This window comes from Gymnogyps californianus, chromosome 12 (assembly GCF_018139145.2).
Source record: "Gymnogyps californianus isolate 813 chromosome 12, ASM1813914v2, whole genome shotgun sequence".
Lineage (NCBI taxonomy): Eukaryota > Metazoa > Chordata > Aves > Accipitriformes > Cathartidae > Gymnogyps > Gymnogyps californianus.
This window is the reverse complement of record NC_059482.1, coordinates 546280-566860: the sequence shown is the minus strand read 5'-3', so window position 1 is coordinate 566860 and position 20581 is coordinate 546280. Positions and strand designations below refer to the sequence as shown.

The 20581-nt window shown below is 49.2% G+C and overlaps 1 protein-coding gene across 1 annotated transcript in view; it reads left to right on the top strand.

The window, feature by feature from the left end:
- The window catches only part of ZFHX3 (zinc finger homeobox 3), a 175698-nt gene that overhangs the window by 49703 nt on the left and 105414 nt on the right, over positions 1-20581 (top strand). The window contains 2 exon segments of the mRNA XM_050904095.1: positions 10648-13403; positions 16996-17492. Coding sequence (XP_050760052.1) covers positions 10694-13403; positions 16996-17492 — 3207 coding nt within the window. The 5' untranslated portion in view covers positions 10648-10693.

The window sequence follows — 20581 nt, the reverse complement described above, 5'->3', positions numbered from 1 at the left end:
GGTTAAACTTTCACAAGAGATGTGTTTGTTCTAAAGAGTATCGGGGATGTAGCAGCTGATAGAGTGGCTGCACACTGTGGACTAGGAGAGCATGAACTTGAGACTTTGAGCCGTCGAGCGGCGTGTAGTTATTGACTCCTGTTGGTTGCTGCAATCAGGAGGGTTTATTTTGACCAGATAAAGAAAATGCTTAGACTGTATCCAAAGTCTAGAGCAGGGCACTGTTTTGGTAGCAGATGAGTGTGCAGATGCTCTGTTTACGGGAGCCTGGGACTGCTTGGATCTGCTAAAAGTTTGCCTAAAAGGCACTCCAAATGGGAAGGTTTCCCAACCATACTGGCAGGTTTCTTTACCTGTTTTAGGGTTCTGGGTTTTTTAGGTTATCTTCCAGTGATACAACTGTGACTGGTAAAATTTGCTCCATACCAAAACATTAATAGCCGATCTGAGCACACATCTTGGTGACCTTTGCAATGGGGCTTTGCAACACCAGTGTGTAATTCAGAACTAACGTATCAGACAGCCGCAGTGTTTGTCTAAGCAGCAAGCAGGATGGTTACTGAATGACCTAATGCCGCTGAGCCTGCTCTCCTTGTCCAAAGCATCGGCTTTCCCAAAGGGTGGGAAAGAGCGACTGAGCCCAGGACCAGGCAGCGTATCTGTTTCCTAACAAGGACTGGAGCTGAGCCCTGGCAGAGGAGATCTGCATGACTTATGAATCTAACTCTTACCCTCTGCTTGGCCCTTGACACTAGGCTGGAACGCACATGTTGTTTGGGTAAATCAGTAGAAGGGAAGAGCGTTGGCAGGACTTCTTCCCTAGGCATGTGAGCCTGCATGTGAAGAGCATTGCTCGGAGAGTGCAGTCTAGCAGCGGAGCATTAGCTTTTCAGGCTGGGCCATCTAAGGTTGGCTGTGTCTGCTCCTGAAGTCATCTTGCAGGGCTGGTTGAAGCTTAGCAGTGGTGGTTTGTAAGAGTCGGCTCTCAGAGTAGCAGTGCAAATGCCTCAAGTGTTTCTGACTGGGTGGGGCCGCTCAGCGCGTCGAGTAACTGGAAGATGGGAGGAGGATGAACCATCAGCAGAGCCGCAAAAGCCAGCTGGAATCCCTCGCTTTCAGGAGTCGCTGCTGTGGTTTGCGTCCTGTAGTCTTGCTATAAATGCTGCACTTTCTTCTTGGATTCAGGAACAGCGCTCTGGCGATTTAAATACCATCTTGGAGTTGTTTATTTGTGTCTTTATGGTGCCTGAACCTCGGAACAGTTCAGGGCTTCTCTCTTAACAAGCACCTCTGTGGGTTAGATGGGTGTAGGTGTTGCCTAGTGCAAGGTCTTATGGATGTAACTGCCCTTTGTAGTAGGGACTAGGTGGCCCAAACGGAACTGTGGCAGCTCATACTGGTACAAGCTGCTGGACAGGCTGCTAGGGTAAAAATGAAGGAGGGGGAAAGGGCAAGCTTCAGACTGTGGCAAAAGAGGGGATCAGTAAAGTCCTTTTCCCGAGGCACTAAGGTATGGGGGGACTTGGGGGACCGCGGAGTCTGTGCGACGGAGCGAGGCAGTTTGTCCTCGACAGCTCTTTGGTTAGTTTTGGAGTTAGGTCAACAACAGCGCACTGAAAATGCAAACCAGATGCAAATGTAGTTTATTTATGCAGCAACATAGGCTGGAAACAGCATTTGACAAGAAATGTTGGGTTTTTAGAGCAAACGAGTGAATTGCGCAACTGCAGGGTAGTGGAATGTGTGATGTTTTGAAACAAACCAATGTGGAAACAAAATCTGAAACTTCTGTGGTGTCCTACACAAGAGGAGAGGTTCGTGCAGGACCTGAAAGCAAGCTCCGTGTCCTGGGAGCATGTAAGTGCCATGTCACTTATGAACTAAGCAAGTGCTTTACCTTGTTTCGTAGAGAGAAGTGCGACTTAAGCTAGTTTACCTCTGCTACAAAATACTTTCAGTGCAAAGAGTCTCTCTGGAGGAATAAACGCTCTTTTCCCCAGCTGCTCACTTAAAACCCTCTGGCACTCCTCTGGATTACTCTGCTCTCAATGGCAGTGGGTTGATGATTATATAAATATTTTTGTGCGTAGTACAGTAGCTGGCTCAAAAGGATCAGCAAACTTGGAATAATAGTTCATAACAAAATGTTTTCTGAAAAGCTGCCTGAATCTTGTATTACTCTCATTGGCTCAATTTTAGCTGGTGTGAAGGACAGAGGGAAAAAATGTGGATAATGCAGAAGGTTCACCTTTTCAAGGAGACCCTTTCTCTTAGTTTCATGCCAAGTGCTTGAGCCCTACAGCTTTCAGCCCTGTTTTGTTCAGCGTTTCCTTTGCTTCCTGCTGCTTGAAAAGCTGTTTATGCTAATGATCCTGTGAAGATCTGAGGAACTGGCTGTGCCTATGCATGTGAGCCTGTGTGTAAGAGAGCGCTTGCATTTTCTGTCCTGTTAATGAGCGTGCGCAGTGCAGCACTTGTTTGTGTTGTCAGCATGCCAGTTCTGGAGCGCTCTCGGCTGCCAAAGGTAAGCCCTCCATGTGGTTGTCTTCCTGCTGGGAGAAGGCCATCCTGTCCTTTTGAGGTGCCTGATGGATCTTTCCTTTCTGTAGACCACTGTGTGCTACCTCATCCTCTTCTGGGACCTCGTGCCCTTCAAGACCCATTGGCTAGAATCCCTCAGAAGGGGAGACACGCAGTGTTCACACGAGCTTCCACAGAGGCATGTGAGTTCACCAAAAGGGTTGTCAAGCGTTGAAACAGGCTGCCCAGGGCAGTGGTTGAGTCACCATCCCTGGAGGTATTTAAAAGACGTGTAGACGTGGCACTTAGGGACATAGTTTAGTGGTGGACTTGGGAGTGTTAGGTTAATGGTTGGACTCGATGATCTTAAGGGTCTTTTCCAACCTAAATGATTCTGTGATTCTATGAATTCTTGGCTTTGCCAGGATAGCAGACCGGTTCATGAGGACTTGCAGCCCTGGGACTCTTGTCAACAGGTGTTGGAACCCATGGGTCAATGTTCGTTGGATTGTTCTTCCACCAGCAGGCAGGTCTGGCTTGCTAATTCCGCTCCTGGTGCAATGGCGTTGGACGTGGCCATGTGTCCGGCTGGAAACAGCGGTCTGGCACTGAGCAGCATCTGCAGAGAAAGTCTAGGAGAAGTCAAAACTGAGCTTGGGCTTTTGGTTGGTAAAGCCTAACCGCAGAAGAGGAAGAAGGCTAGATGGTAGAGCTTGTTCAGGATTTGGCAAGACTGATACCTTGTTATGAATACTCAGCAAACCACGTTTGTTGATGAGGCAACTCCACTGTGATCAGGTGTGTGCCAAAACACAACTTGGTCTTGCTTGGAAAGGTGCAAGATGTGACTTGCTATGTGAAAGAGGAGAATTAGTTTATAATTTGTTCTTTAAAATGTTGAACTTGGCAAATAAATATTAGTATTTTCAGGGGGTTTTTTTGTTAGGAATTGCATAAGAGGAATCCCAAGGCACTGACATTTTAAAAAGTTGATGGAAACCCCCAACTAGAAATCATTCTTCAAGCCGTGCATCCGCATTCACTATTATGCTTAGATTTTGGCTCATAAGTACCATTTTATCCTAATATTTCAAGTCCTGTTGCAGAATCCTCAACACTTCCCTTAGGCTGGCAGGTATTCTTACTACTTTCTGGCACCTTAATGAATGAGAGGGAGCTGGAATCTGTATCTTCTGTTTAAGTTTGAAGATAAAAGCATTTTATGAAAATGGGAATTGAAACTATCTCTGGCTACCAAGCTTGAATATCCAGCCCTTGTTGCTTAGGAAATCGAAAAAGATCTTTCTATTCTAGGAAGTGACTTTCCACATATTTGTGTGATAACAGCTGCTGTATAAATCTCATAAAGTGACAACATGCTCATGCAACCTTATTTTACCCTCTTATGTGACCGTCCTGCTTACTAAGTGAGGCAGTGTGTGATCATGTAATTAAAGGCAGTATCATAATGCATATGCATTAAGGAGCAAAATTAAAGTTGCTTTGGCAACATACATTCTGTTCTTCCTTAATTTTGGAATTCTCGATTCTAGGTAATGATTTTTATCATGTCTTTCCATATGCAATTTCCTAAGTGTTACAAGAGCGCTTTGTAGCACGCCAGGTGTGGGGAAGCGACACAGAAAGCTTTGATGCTCCGGGTTCATTGTGCCACCGCTCCAGACGGACATGGTAATTGCCTTGCTTCCCCCCTCCTGGACTTCCTGCTCTCGGGAGCTTTGAACGTACCTGGTCCTAGGGATCATGAAGTTTACTTGGCTGCTCGGTCACCTTTGGTACGTCCATCCCTAGTTTTTAGGCTGGAACAAGTGTCACAGAGTGCTGTTGCTGAGACAGGAGCTGCTTGGCTGACCTGAACATTAGCGCTTGCCAGGCTCTGTCCTTCTGAGGACATTGTAGAAGGCCAGGCTGAGCGTGTAAGGAGGGGTGTGCACAGAGCATCTAAGCCCGCCTTTAGTCCTTATGCTGTCTTTGTCCTCTTGCCTCTCTCCCTTTCTGCTTCCCCTCTGAACCACCAGCACCTGTGTTGGAGCTAATCTAGAGTCGTTTCTCAGCCTGTATTTATGGTATTGATTTATGGTGTCTGTTGGCACAACAGGTAGGTGTGTATTTACAAAGTGTAGAGGCCGTTGTGCAGTTTTCTCCAAGAGGAACCACTCGAGTTCAGTTGCTGACTGTGAGTGTTTGCGTGAGCCACGTCTTTTGTGGAGCCATGGCAAAACGCTTAAGAGCTGGCTGGAGTTTGAGCCTCTGCTGCTTGCCAGGATGCTCTGAAGGAGCAGACCCTGCTCATTACAGGGTTGAGCACTTCTCTCCACCGTGCGGCTGTGGGAATAGGCAGGAGGAGGGGTGCCTCGCTGGGTATCTTCCAGGGTAATGGCCGTGGATGTAATGCATCTGCTTGTATCTTTTCCCTGTCCTCAGCACCCTTTTCTTCGTGGTGCCATGTGGGTCATTAGCTGAGGGAACAGTTTCTCACTGTCTCTTTTCTCCTTTTGTTTTCCTCCTTCCTCATTGCTTCCAGTCTTGGTTTACTGCCAAACAGCCTCTTGTGAAAGGGCCGCCTAATTAACCCTGTGCTAATTAACAATTTAAAATTACACAGCACGGCTGTTCATATTTAATTCTCGGGAAGCCTGGGCAACAGCAGGAACCCCCTCCTCCCTCCCGCTCCCATCCCTGCCACCCGTGCTGCTGCCGCGCGTCCCTGGGGGGAGGAAGCAGCCTGGTGTCGGGGGCCAGGGGCTGCCCCAGGAGCCTGCAGCTTGCCAGGGGCGCGAAGGGTGTTGCTTTAGCACCAGCCGCTCCTTGGCGGTGGAAGCCTTGCTGCAAGATGGCACGTCTGTCCCTGTGAGGATGGGGCCGGGGGCTGTAAGGAGGTGACGGGGGGGGAGACGTGGGGATTGACTCCACTTGTGTTCTGGACAGAACCAGCCGTGGTTAGTAGCAACTCTCGATGAAAGCGTGGGGCATGCAGTGCAGTGCTTTCCTTTGCACTGTGCCATCCAGAGGTAGCTCAGCTCTGGACTGCCACGACTGCTGCTCCTGCCCTGAGGGAGCGCTCCCTGCCCCGCCGGGTCCGTGCTCCTCCAGCCAGGTCCCAAATCTGCTTGGAGGGGCTGCGAGATGCAGCGATGCTGCAGGGAAGGATCAGGGGCTTGGGTGGGCTGTGTGCCGGCAGCACGGTGAGCACGGCGGTGGGAGCAGCAGGGGCCTCGGGGGTCTCCGTGAGCCGCGTGGAGCAGTGGTGGGACCCAAGGCTGGAGAAGGGATGGGGGAGAGCCCTTCCCTGCCACTGGGGCGGTGGGAGCGCAGGGAGTCTCCGGCGCTCAGGCTGTTCTCTCTGTAACTGGAGTTCATTGATTTTACGGGAAACCATGTTTACAGACAGAGTGCTGATCGACCTGACGAGTTGACTTCTGCCTCCTTAAGTAAGAACTACCTTTTCTTATTGACTGGCTGATAAACAGAGCAGAGACGGGGGGTAGGGAGACAACGGGAGTTGTGGAGCGCGTGGCGGTCGGTCTGTCCTCGCAAGCTCTCCTTGTCCCATGTGGGTCACTCAGGGGTGGTCTGGGATGGAGGACGATGCAGGGCCCATAATAGCAGGCTAATAACTACGTTGTACTCCTGCTCAGAGTCTGGTTTGCTTTAACGAGGAAATTGTTCTTTTCAGTTCAAAGGAACAATATCTGCAGCTCCTGTGCGAATAGAAACAAATATTTCTGTGCCTCTTCCTCCCTCAGCATCGTTCTTCAGGAATAGCTCTGGTGATGAACTGAACAGGCAAGAAAAGCTTGGGTTTGCATGGGGGCTTGGCTTGCGTCCAGGGGCTCTGGCTGGCCATGTTTCGGCTGTGGGTTTCTCCACCTGCCCTGGAAGGGCTCCTCCGTGTCCAGGAAAGGGAGAGGAGAGAAGATTGCTTCGGAGTAGCACCCCCTGAGCTGGTTAACTTGGAGTGAGTCGGGGGAGAGATGTTAAAGCAACCCCAGGCAGAAAAGCCCACCAATTAATTGGTAAGCGCTTGCAGGTTTGCCTGGCCTGGCCGGGAGAAGAGATTGGCTTTCTTGTCAATAAACAAGTCCCTAGTGCAGCATCAAAGCCGCAGTCCTTTATCAATCGCGGCCTCCTCTTCCCGCATGTTCCTGTAACTTACCAAGCATTTATTACATTGATTTTACAATCAGGCTGTTAACCCTCCCGCCCCATCAGCCCTGCTAACCCTTTTGGCCCAACTGTCGGTCAGGCATCTTCCTGCCAATCAAGAGTTCTTGATAATGGAGACGCTCAGATTCATGTTGTATCTCATCTAGGCGTGTTTCCTGGGGAGCCGTACTGGCAAGCTGAATGCTTTTTGTCTAAAAGCATTTGTAGGGTGCTGTTGTTCCACATTGCATTTTGAAGTCTGCATAGATATTCCCAAAACTTTTCTTGGCAGAAGTACAAGGCTTATGGAGTTTCTTTTTTTACTCATTTTTTTTCACCCCATATGAATTTGTTTTGGTTTAATTTGGATTGCAGTTGTCAATGCAAAAGGTAGCAGTGAGAGGGAGAGAGTATGTCATGTTGTAGGAAGGTGAATGTGCAGCCTCAACACAGGAGGATCTGGGATCAATTTAAAGAAAACACACGGCTAAGGACAAATGTTCAGTGGGAAAGAGCTGGTGCAAGTAAGAGCTGTTACAATGCAGTGCTGAAGTGTCATTTTAGCTAAGGTAAGCAAAACTGGCTGATTAAGAAGACTGAGCCTTTTGGCAACAGGATTACGGTACTCTTCTTTCTTATTCCACTCAGTGCACCAGGTTATTTTTATTGCAGATCAAATCACTATTTATTCCCAGTGCGACCACAAAGACAGCTGTGTATGGCGTAGAATCCAAGGAAGGTGGGGACTGGAAATGCTGTAAGGTAATACTGTGCGTGAATGCTTTGGATCGTTACACCATTGCATCTCCATGTCCTTCCGTAGGCATCCTCGCCACACTTGTTTTGAGAAATGTTACTTTCTACCTTCATGGGTAGTTCTAAATACTTTTTCTCAAGCTTCACCAAAAGTAGAATAGGACAAAAACCTGCCCAGATACCTTCAAACAGGCATGCCCAGGATCCCAGTCTGGTGGTCAGCTGTGTGAGAGATCTGACTTGCTTTCGTCCTGTTCCACTTCTGCTCCCCACGGCCCAGGAGCAGTGTTTGGGTGTAGGGGGGCGTTACTGCTGATGCAGGAGTGAGGACAGACAGAAGACACATGCCCCTGCTCCCTCTAACGCTGGAGTGCTTTCTGGTGCTAGCAGGGAGAGCTTTTTCTTTCCTTGGCAGTGGGAGGCTCGCCAGGGCAGGGGAAAGGGCATCAGAAGCTGTGAAGTAACTACTAGGCAAAAGCATCGAGGGATTGTATTCCTAGAGAGTGTGCAGGAGTAACCCCCAAAAGGAACTGCAGTATTTGGAGAATAGGGGAGAGAGATCCTCTTCTCACCTAGGGGGATCGTATCTATTCTAACATACTGTTATTAATGTTAACCTATAATATCACAGAAATTATAAATTTCCATTGTTGTGGATGAAGAGGGGCTTGGAAAAAGTGAAGGTGTATAAGTGTTCATGCATCTGACATGCATATAAGTACATGCATCTGTCATTACACGTATATAATTACGTAGGAAAGAGTATAAAGGGGAAATATGAACACGTGAAGGCAAATGAGAAAAAGTATGGATGGCTTCACGTAGTAAGGGAAAATAAACTCTTAGATAATGAAACCAGGAAAAAATAAGAGATAACATTGAATGTTGCTCCATTTTCTTTTGCTGGAATGAATTCAGGTAATTCATTCAGTGGCATGTCACCTGCTTTGCAACTGATCAGGTCTTCTCTGGCAAATTTTCGGTTCTCTTCGTACTTTTTCTTCTCCTTCCTCAGTTGTTGAAGTGCTGGTTGCACGTCTGCAGCAGCGAGTCCCTAGGCGCTGGCACGGTTGCGTGCAGCGTGTGCCGGGCAGGTGGATGCGCAGGGGAAAGGGCTGTTGTCTGTTACAGGCATGCTGCTCTGCAGCAGCTTGCGAGGGTCTTCCACATCTCGTGGACTCAAATCGAGCTAGAGAGCACTGGAAACGCTTTCAAACTATGATTATATTATTTAACATTTAGACAGCAGTGTAGGTTGCCGAAACACTAATAATCTCTATTGAAAGAGACCAAGGGCAGCAGCAGGCTGCTAATGTGACTGGAGCCTTTGAAGGGAGAGACCTTAAAGCCCCGAGGTGTCAGCTGGTACGTACACCAGTCTGCTGGGTGCAAACGGGTGTGGGGGGGTCCTGACTAATAGTCTGGTCTAGCCAGAGCTCTAGCACTGTGCACTGCTTGGAGTATCTCATGAGCTGAAGCAGCAACTACTTGAAGGATGCTCAGGTAAGGGCAACTTTGAGGAAGCTGTAGTAAATGAGAGAGGTTTAAAGAAAGACTTAAAAGAATTTGTATAACTTTAAATACATTATTTAGAGTAAATCCCACTGGGTCAGTTTAAGAGTAACAGCATACTGTTAAAGTAAAACCCGCCCTGCCCCCCAAACCCTTATACTGAGTATCAGCAAAAACTCTCCCCAAGCATGTATGCAGTTTTAGAATAGCCTGACAAGCAAAGTGGTCCTTGTGTTTAGCTGGTAGAAGATAAAATACTGTGGAAACTAGAGCATGAGTCTTTTGGTGTCTCTTGGTTCACAGATTGTAAAAATGTGGTGAAGTTGGCCTCTGCTTGCGCAGTTTTTCCTCAGTTGTTTTCTATGGATGCTTTGTATCTGTATGCCCAAGGAAATCTGTGGACCACAGGTAAAAATCACTTTCACAGATGAGGTAATAGTGCTTTAATTTCTGCTGGTGTTTCCTCCCACGTGGCTTGCGCAGGAGCTCTCCATAGGAAGCAGACTATAGAAATGCTTCTTTGCAGACAGGATTCTTGGTAGGGTTGCAGCTGAACTGGCAATCTCCTGCTGATTTGTGGTCTGCATTACAATGCTCCAGCTCCTAACAGTAGCACTACCTAATCTCATAGGTCTGTAACCTCTAGAAAGGCGCGTCCTGCCGAACTGGCTCTGTTAGGATTGCAGCGTAAGAGATGCTGGCAGGATGCAGCAAACGGGGTAGAGGTGGCGGGGAGCCGTGGATGTCGGCCATGCTCAGCAGCCCGTGCTCGCTGGCTGCCTGGCAGTCAGTGGGAGTTCTCCGGGTCTCGTCGTATTTGGTGGAATAGAAATAGCGGGAAGGGTGTCCTTCCTTCTCCTCTAGGACCCGCGTCGGCCATTTGCCTCTGGGGGTGAGAGGAAGCCGTCTGTGCGCAGAGGCTGTGCCCTGCAGGATCTCTGGGAGCTTCCTGGAGCGTGGTGGGCTGACCGCTTTCCGATCCCCAGGATGGACCCTTGTCAGATCTGGAATTTCCTGTTTGGTTTCTCTCCTGACGTCTCTCTGTTTAAACTCTGTCCAGAACACAGCAATTAAATCTCCTGTGCATACCAAACGCTGTTACTCCGAAATCTCTGTGAGTTGCTCTGGGTCTCATGGTCTACCACGGACGTGCACGTGTGGTAGCTCTGGTTCTGTGCTCCCCGAACCGCTAACAGAAGAGAATCACCCGAAAATAACAGCATCTGGCTTAGGGAGCCACAGAATACAATTTTTACAAAGTTTTAAAGCTCCAGCACTGTTTGGTTGTAGTGTCTTAACTCTGTTTCTGTCAAAAGCTTTTCTGTTATATTTTTGTTTGGTTTTTTGTTTGTTTTCTGAAGATCTAAGGCTTTGGGGGTGGCAGTGCACGTCCTACAATCTTCCTGCCCCCCTTCAGGAAAGGTGTTGGGGGAGGTTTTCACCACCTTCCAGGTCCCTTCAATTTGCCTCTTGCGTTCCTGCTTCCATCATATTTCCGTAGCTCGTTTCCAGCGGTGCGTTACCCGAGGCCAGGCTGCCTGTTCCTGCAGCCTGTCTTGGGGCGCCAGCCCTCATAGCCTCCTGTTTGGTCCCGAAGAGCGGGGTCAGCGGCCTTTGTGGTGGTGGGGTCTTTACGGGAACTGTCTCTCCTCCCCTACTCACTTGCCTTTCTCCTTCTCTCCCCGCCTGCAGGTCCGAGCCGTACCGGGTGCAATGAGCGCTCCGTGCTGGCCCTGCCATGGAAGGCTGTGACTCGCCCGTCATCCCCGGGAAGGACAATGGGTGCGGCATCCCTCAGCACCAGCAATGGACTGATCTCAACAGCGCCCACCTCCCCGACACGGCCGGCAGCATGGAGCAGCCCGCGGCGGAGAGCCGCGGCCCCCTGGACAGCCTGAGGGTCCCTTTCCCCGAGCGCGTCCCCGAGAGCAGCGCCGCGGCCGGCCCCGGCACCGAGCCTGCCGGCAAGGAGGTGAGCTGCGGCCAGTGCGCCGCCTCCTTCGCCGGCCTGCAGAGCTACATGGAGCACCGCTGCGCCGGCGCCCGCCCGCCCCCGCCGCTGAGGGGGGAGAGCGGGAGCGAGAGCAGCGAGGACGGGGAGGAGGAGAGCGATGTGGAGAACCTGGCCGGCGAGATCGTCTACCAGCCGGACGGCTCAGCCTACATCGTGGAGAGCCTCAGCCAGCTGGTGCAGAGCGGGGGCACCTGCGGCAGCGGCAGCGGGGCTCTCCCCTCGCTGCTCCCGAACTCTCTGCCCAAGCAGGGAGAGCCCTCCGCCGCTGCTCCCGTCTACCCACAGATCATCAACACCTTCCACATAGCCTCATCCTTCGGGAAGTGGTTTGAGGGCTCAGACCAGGCCTTCCCGAATACCTCAGCCCTGGCGGGCATCAGCCCCGTCCTGCACAGCTTCCGCGTCTTCGATGTGCGACACAAAAGCAACAAGGATTACCTGAACAGCGACGGTTCTGCCAAAAGCTCCTGCGTATCCAAAGATGTTCCCAACAATGTGGACCTGTCCAAATTCGATGGCTTTGTGCTCTACGGGAAGAGGAAGCCCATCCTGATGTGTTTCTTGTGCAAGCTCTCCTTTGGGTATGTCCGCTCGTTCGTGACCCACGCGGTGCACGACCACCGAATGACTCTGAGTGAGGAGGAGCGGAAAATTCTTAGCAATAAGAACATCTCCGCTATCATCCAAGGGATAGGCAAAGACAAGGAACCCCTTGTCAGCTTTCTGGAACCAAAAAACAAAACCTTTCAGCACCCTCTCGTTTCCGCAGCTAACCTCATAGGCCCTGGACACAGTTTTTATGGTAAATTCAGTGGCATTTGCATGGAAGGCGAGCAGGCCCTCCAGGCCGGGGCGGCCGGTGGAGCGGAGCCGCCGCCGGCGGGCGTCCTGGCCCCTGGCACGCTCCTCAACCTGGGCGGGCTGACCAGCTCGGCTCTGAAGACTCCCATTACCTCAGTCCCCCTGGGCCCGCTGGCTTCCAGTCCCACCAAATCCTCAGAGGGGAAGGACCCTGGGGTGGCAGAGGGGGAGAAGCAAGAGGGGGGCGATCAGGACAGCCTCTCGGAAAAGGCAGAGCCGGTCGAGGAGGTGGAGGAGGAGGAGGAGGAGGACGTGGAGGAGGAGGAGGAGGAAGAGGAGGAGGAGGAAGAGGAAGAAGACGAGGATGATGAGGGTTGCAAAGGACTGTTTCCGAGTGAGTTGGAGGACGAACTGGAGGACCGGCCCCAGGAGGATGCTGGGGCTGTGGCAGGCGGCGGCAGCAGCAGCAGCAAAAAGGACCTTGCTCTCTCAAACCAAAGCATTTCTAACTCTCCCTTAATGCCTAACGTGCTCCAGACCCTGTCGCGGGGCACAGCTTCTACTAGTTCTAATTCTGCTTCTTCCTTTGTCTTTGATGGTGCAAACAGGAGGAATCACTTAAGCTTTAACAATGAGGGCGGCGGAGCCAGTGTGGCAGAGGGCAGCAGGAGGCTGGACTTTATCGATGAAAGTGCCAATAAAGACAATGCCACAGCACCAGAACCAAATGAGAGCGCGGAGGGCGAGGACGGGAGCTACATCTCCCATCACCAGCATGCTGGCCCCCTCTGTGAACTTGGGGGTGGGGAGTGCCCCTCGGGGAGCGGCGTGGAGTGCCCAAAGTGCGACACGGTCCTGGGCTCCTCGCGGTCGCTGGGTGGCCACATGACTATGATGCATTCTCGCAACTCATGTAAGACACTCAAGTGTCCCAAGTGCAATTGGCACTACAAGTACCAGCAGACGCTTGAGGCGCACATGAAGGAGAAACATCCCGAGCCGGGTGGCTCCTGCGTCTACTGCAAAAGTGGACAACCACACCCGCGGCTGGCACGGGGTGAGAGCTACACCTGTGGTTACAAGCCCTTCCGCTGCGAGGTCTGTAACTACTCCACTACTACCAAAGGCAACCTCAGTATTCATATGCAGTCCGACAAGCATCTCAACAACATGCAAAACCTGCAGAACGGAGGGGGAGAGCAAGTCTTCAGCCACACCGCTGGGGCGGCGGCGGCGGCTGCGGCAGCCGCGGCGGCCGCGGCAGCCAACATCGGTAGCACCTGTGGGGCCCCCTCCCCCACCAAACCAAAAACCAAACCTACGTGGCGGTGCGAGGTGTGCGACTATGAGACCAACGTAGCTAGAAACCTTCGTATTCACATGACCAGTGAGAAGCACATGCACAATATGATGCTGCTTCAGCAAAATATGTCCCAAATCCAACACAACCGGCACCTGGGCCTCGGCAGCCTGCCGTCCCCCGCTGAGGCCGAGCTCTACCAGTACTACCTGGCGCAGAACATGAACCTTCCCAACTTGAAGATGGACAGCACTTCCTCAGATGCACAGTTCATGATGGGTGGATTCCAGCTCGATCCCACCAATCCCATGGCAACGATGGCTCCATCTCTAGGTGAGGCTGAAGGGTTTTCCACCGTGTCGACGTGTGAGGGAGGGATTGTGTTTGCGTTTCCGCAAAACCCTCGTGCGTGGACTGGGCGCTGCGTGCCAAATCCCTTCGTTCTGTCTCTGTGGCCCCCTGTGTAGTCCAGCTGCAATGCGGTGAGTTGCCTTTGTGTGGTGGTCGAGGATGGAGACTACACAGTGGACACCTCTCTTCTGCATTCCCCCAGACCAGTTTTTCTCATCCTGGGAAAATATCTAACTTTTTTGATGCATTTCTGAGAGTTTTAGTAGGGAGCTAATAAAACAGTAGATACGGATTATTGCTGACATGCATTGAATGTTCCTCCCCGTTGTGGAAAGCATCCTTACTACAGTGTTTCCTAATGATTTTTCCTTGGTTTGGTAAGGGGCACGAGTACTTTGGCGGGTGGCTTTGTGAGAGGGTCTGATCAGCTGCTGGCGCTCTCAAAGGCAGATGTTGAGTTGGTTGGTTACGTGCTGTGTTGCCCTGAGAAGAAACGGTAAGCAAGTTCTGAGAGTTGTGATGAATTCGGTGGAAGGGGTGATGTTCCTCTGCTGAAGAAGCTGAGCTGAAACCGTTCCTCTGATGCCAGCGTGAGATACAAGATTTGAGGCTTGACCGGATGAGAATTACTAAACTGGAGGGGAATGGCTAGAGAGAGAGATTCTCTCTCTCATCAGATGACAAAAGCACTTAAAAATGAACTACCAAATGTATTTTTCCTGACAATGAGCATTCATCGTGCTCGTGTTGGCACTGTGGGGGGCACACCCTATCCCCGCCCAACTTAGCCCAAGAATTAGAGTGGGGAGAGAGGTTCAGGTCCTGTTAGGTTCCTCCCCTGTGCTGCCTCTGTCACCCAGGGCCGGCAGCAGCCGCTGGCCGTGTGCACGTGCTTCCCGGTGTGTTTGAACTTCGCAGCGCTCCAGGATGAGAGCTGGTGCAGAACGGACCCCCCCACGCTTCAGCCGTGGCAGATGCTGGCTGAAATTACTGCTATCCTATGTTGTTTGGCTGCTGCTGAGAATTTTTCACAGTGCCTTGAGAAAGTATGTGAAAAGAAATCTGCCATTTTACCTGCTTTCCTCTGAACTGATTTTGCCGTGCTGCAGTCTGCCCTCCCTAACCTTGTCCATCCATCGATGCTGTTATTACTGATGTGCTCCATTACTGGTTCATTGGTCTCACGCATGTTCTCCTTTCCTTCAGCTATTCATAATACAGTTTATTATTAGTCAAGAAGGACATGAAAGTCATATGAGAGAACAACAACACAAGATACTAAAAAAAAATGAAAAACAAAATGGAGGAACTCAAGTGACTAGTAATTAATTAATTCCCTCCCCCCGGTGGTGTCCCAGCTTGCATCTTTGGGAGGTCAAGGACACAGTCTTTTTTAGTGTATTTTCAATAGCTCCAAGTTGCCAACAGATGTACTGGACAGTCATTTGTGATATAGCTTGTAGTGTATAAAGGTACAGTGTCATCTGTGGTGGGTTTCTTGGAAGGCGCTCTTTTGGAGCTCATAGCCTGTCCTTACTGAAGCACAGGGCAGTTGGCATGAGAGAAGTTGGGAGTATTTTAACTGAAGCCACCTAAAGTGCGTGACAAGGCCTTGAATGTACATGAGCTTGCCTGGAAAGCGAGATTTGTGAATTCTGCACCTGATGGTCGCAAATCTCAAACTGAGGATTACGGAGGGAGGCCCTTCCCTTGTCAATAAGCACTTGACACGAGCTCAGCTCGTTAGACTCATATACACACACTATGAACTTTACCAGAAGCGAAGCAGATTTTTCCCATTTTTACACTTCAGTGCAAAACTGGATTTGAGTAGAATATTAATAATTCAGAAGAGTCTGCTTTTGGGTTTTTACTGCATGATGTGTTCAGGAGAGACTTAGTTAAAGAGAGGATTTCAGGATATATCCTAAAAGGGATGCTTAGAAAAATCACTACGATTAGGAGATACAGACCATAAAAGGCAAGTGATGGGTTCCCTGCTCTTCAGATATTTAGTGAGCAGATATGCAGGAGTAGCTGTACGGAGGGTATCATTCTGCCGTGGCAGGGAGGGATAGAGCGGATCAAGAAAAAAGATCGTTGACTGCTCTGATGGAAAGACAGGTTCCTGGCAGTGCATGCAGATGGGACTTTCCCTGTCCAACCAGTTCTTCTCTGTGTGAGCACGAGTTCTGCTTGATGAAAATGAGATGCTGTTCCTCTAACAAACTCAGCATTCAGGTTGTCTTGTAAGCTGCAGTTCATCCTGCTTAGGACTGTAATGAACAGTGTGGTATGGTATTGCTGCAGAAAAGGCAGTAGCACGTACCCTGCCCAAAGCTGTGGTCTGCACCAACAATGGTTATATGCTTTCCAAAAGGTTAGTACGATTCTGCCTGAACTTTGAGTGTCCTCCCAGTGTTGGCTGCTTCTCAACAAACAGGTTGAAACATAGGAAACCAAAAGTTAAGGAAATAAAATCTCTCTTTTTGATTGACTGAGTAACTGTTGACCTGAAGGTTCCTTTAATAAGATTCTCAAGCTGAGCTATGACGTAAGATCAAGGTAAAATACCAGAAAGCTGCAGGAGGAGCATAAATGCCTTAAAAATGGAAAAGGAGAGCAAGGTGGAGCAAAGGTCCTGAGAAGAGGCTGGTGGTTGGTCTCTGTGCTTTGGCGTAAAAAGTTAATGTTAGAAAAAGAAAGTCTCTCTGTCCACATCTTCAAAGTGCTCTGATGTAAATAAGAGCTTGCTGCATTCATTTGCTGTAAGTGAATAGAGTTCAGCTCCTGGTTTGAAGAGTAGATCTGACACTTAAAGACAGTAAGCGTCCTGCTGGCTTTCCTTGACATGCTCTTGCACTCTCATTATTAATAGTGGTTGTCTTTTCCTTGGGCATACAAAGCGTCTGTCAACACTGTTTTTAGAAGACTGTCCACCATTTTGAACTCTTGGACAAAAGATGAGATCTAGTAGTGCAGGAGTGGCACTTTTCAGATTGTTTTTGTACTTGCCACATTCTGCACTGTTGCCCGCTTCTGACGGCAGTGCGGTGACCTAACTGTAATACTTCCATTACTTGGACTTATGACTGTTGACCTTTTTTTATTTGGCAGGGACTGTGCTCAGGTACTGCATGAGGTAACATTTCTTGCTTCTCCAGGTAGGCAAGAAAAAACAGGATCAAGTTTTGATAAATGTTCTTGAAATGGCCACAGAGACTTTCAGGGCGGTGCTAAGGGATTCTTCGTCCTCTGAAACCTCGTACGGTTTTTCTTGCCACCTTTCATGGGCAGAGGGTTGGATACCTCTCCTTCAGCGGGTGGGTAGCAAGGGCTATTGCGGTCCTTTCCCACCTTACATACTGGCTGTGATTGCTTTTTTCTTCAGATATGATACTGAGCAGCAGCGCAGAGGAATAAGTGAAGGGACAGCTGTGCTTGGCTTCCGCTGTGCGTTTGGTGGGTGCAAGAGTTGCACTGAGGGCAGCGTATGTTCTGCTCTGTGCTTCTCTTCTGGCAAGTAAAGAATTCAGCTTTTCTGACCTCTTTCTCCCCTTTTTCCTTCGTGCAGTGGGTGGAGAGATCCCCCTGGACATGCGGTTAGGTGGTGGACAGCTGGTGTCTGAGGAGCTAATGAACTTGGGTGAGAGTTTCACGCAAACAAATGACCCATCGCTGAAGCTCTTCCAGTGTGCTGTGTGCAACAAGTTCACTACAGATAATTTGGACATGCTGGGCCTCCACATGAACGTGGAGCGTAGCCTCCCTGAAGACGAGTGGAAGGCAGTGATGGGGGACTCATACCAGTGCAAGTTGTGCCGCTACAACACACAGCTCAAGGCAAACTTCCAACTCCACTGTAAGACGGACAAGCATGTGCAGAAATACCAGCTGGTAGCACATATCAAGGAGGGTGGCAAGGCCAATGAGTGGAGGCTGAAGTGTGTGGCCATTGGGAATCCGGTACATCTGAAATGCAATGCTTGCGACTACTACACCAACAGTCTAGAGAAGCTGCGTCTTCACACAGTGAACTCGAGGCATGAGGCCAGCCTGAAGCTCTATAAGGTAAGGTTGGCTTTGCTTCATCTACCTTCATTGCCCAAGTGCTGGAACAAAGGCAAATCTATTTTGAACCGCAGTGGATTGTGATCCTTTGGAGACGAGCTGCTCAGATCTCTCCAGCGGGACCCAGTCTCACTTGTGTGGTACAGCTCTTCAGCCTGCGTTCTGATAACAACTGTGGTTGTTAAAGCCTTAGGCCAATGGGTGTTGATGTCAAGGTGCTTTAATGGGGGCTTGTATGTCTTACAGCACTGCATATAAATGATACTTCTGCACAAAAATTCCAGTCACTGTTGAAAACATTGTGTGAGGCAGTAGTTGCTGCACTTTTGTTGGCTCTTTTCCATAAGGCAGTTTAACCCATACGAGATTCTTCTTGAGCACTTGAAGGCTTTCGCTGTTGTCAGAGAAGTGTGTTCATCCTGGCATTGAGAAGCCTGGGTGGATGGAGCAGGGAGGGATGGAGGAAGAGGGCCGCTGTCTCTGTGCTTTTATGCTCTGTGTACGTTAATGCTGGGATCTGTAAGCAAAGCGTTGCTTGAGGCTGGAAAAGGGAGAAGGCTGGAAGAGAAGCCTGTATACGCGTGCATGTACTTGACCGTGCATATGGACAGACTGTATTTGGAGGCATTGCAGGTTTTCAGCCGCAGCAGTATTTGGCCTATGACTGCCGTCTTGTTTTCTTTACTCTTTTTTTTTGGCCTCATTTTGTGTCGTCTTTATAACCATCTTCTCTTTCCTGACTTGTTTCTCTCGTTCACAACCCCCTCCCCTCGCTGGCCTGAACCCTGTGGGCTGTAACCCAAGAGGAGCTCCGGATACAGTAAATAGTCCTTTCACTCGTGCAGCAGAATTGCTCCAGACGTTTCTATTGATTTTCACTGGACTTAAAGCTTCACCTTTTTCTCTAATCATCCCATAATGGCTTTAGTATGAACAATCAGGTACGAATTGCCATAAATCTAAGCAGCCGCATACCTTCCATTCACACATGCTATCCCACTCATTGTCTTCTCATTTCTCTCAGGTTTTTTTATATTCTTTCTGTCCTCATCGTTTCTTCCTGCTTTCCCCCAAATGTGGTTGGATTTTTTTATATTTAAGTGTATATACACACAGACTGTATTTTGTGCTTCTTAAATATTTCTTTGAACATTTTTCTTTATGTAATGGGAATTTAAAACTTGACATTGAACTGTACAGTAGCCCACCCACATCATGGTGCAGACACATTAAATCTCAAAACTCCTGGATTTTCCCTAGGAATGAGCAGTTCCAGCAAATTCAGAGAGGAAGGAGACAATCAGGAGCATCATAGAAGGTTTGCCTTGAACTATGGTTGTTGGACCTGCCTGGAGTTGATGGGGAATGAGGAGGAATACATTTCTGCTGAGCTCGCTATTGAGGCCAGGGCTGCTGTGACGATTGCTGTTACCATCATCAGCTGGGATCCAGCATAACACAGCAGAGTCTGGCTCTAAAAACGGTCAGGTCTATGCATATGCCTCTGCTCTCAGATGTGCAGGAGACCTGAGAGAGTAAAATCAGCTTGGAAACTGGGGGCGGGAGAGTCCCAGTGAGACTTTAAAAAGCCAGCTGAGAAATTGAATCTCCTCTGTCTGTGGAATTCAATTTGGGGTACAAAAGAGTTGTTTGAAAACTCTATTATGAGTTTTAACACATAATATTGTTCTCTTAAACATACATTGCAAAACTTTAAAAATTCTTTATCTAAACCCTTTATCTACAGTGGTTTCTACTGGGGAAGAAGCAATTGGGGCACTAGAATTCTCTCACTCTGAGGGGAAAACAAACAAAAAACCACACCAAAATCAGACTGGGGGACAGTCGTAGATGCTGTAATAAAGATTCCTGAAATGCCTTCCTCAGGCAAAGAGGAATTGTCAGTTTTCAGGTTTGTAGGAGGCCTGGGCAGCTCTCAGAGCTGTTACAGCCCTGCGTCGCTTCTGATATGAAAGCAGTGAAACACCAAACGGCGAATAACACATTTCAGAGTAATGAAGTCTGTTGTATGGTCCATATATTAGCTTTCTAGTATGCCTATATAAAGCCTGTAGCAGGGGACGGCATTCAGTGTCTCGCTCCAGCGTAGCTGGAATCAGTGTTTGACTTCATGGAAAAACCTGTCTATGGATCAAGCAAGCTTCAGTGCAATTCTTCCAGTCTTCAGAGTGGTTGTAATGCCATGTCTCTTTTGATAGCTGAAAAGATGCGGCGGGAGTGGGGGTAGTTCACAGAATGGTTTCTCTTCTCTCAGGCCTTGGTGTGGTCTGCAGTAAATTGAGATTGATTGGATGTTATTTTTCCTCTTGCTAATGTAATCCATTAGCCTGGCACATGCATAATCAGTTTAGAGCACAGTTAACTGGATGTAATCGAGTTCTTCCCTGCCTGCTGGAGAAAATCCTCTCCAGATGCTGCTGGGTGAGAGCGCATACTAGGCTTATCACACACAATCCTCCTTATTCTGCTTTTTTGCCATTTTTCTCTTAAATCACATGTTATTGGCTACTTGCATTGCCCAAGAGCCACTTCTGTTAGTGCTACTTGCTGCCAAAAAATGTAATCTGGAGACGCTGTTAGCCCATAGTCTGGTGAACCTTTTAGTCTTCTCCTGCAATGCTTCCAGTGGCGGAGGAGGAGGTCTAGTCTTCTGCTGCCATCTTCGTCCTGCGCGTTGCAGTAGCTTGCATCAGACCTCTTCCCCTGTCAGTGATGAGGGGGCAGGGATGCCGCAGTGGGGTCCTTGCGTACGACAAGAAACTGGAAGGGTCTGGTAATCTTTCCTTTATTCTTATCTTCCTGAATCCCTAGTGTCGCCTAAAATCCTGTGACTAAACTGGAAATACCGTCGTCTATCTTGCACTTGCTGGGGGAATGCGGTACTTGTGCCTCTCACCACGACTCCTTATCTCCTTGGTGCGGTTGGTCGTTTTTATATTCTGAGAAACTACCTGAAAAGCAAGAGTGTTGTTGCAAATGTGTGTGCTTAAGTTTTTGAGGTGGATGTACTGGCTTGAAGTAGATGACGGGTTTGAAGACCCTTCATCTCTTAGCTAGGACAGCCTGAT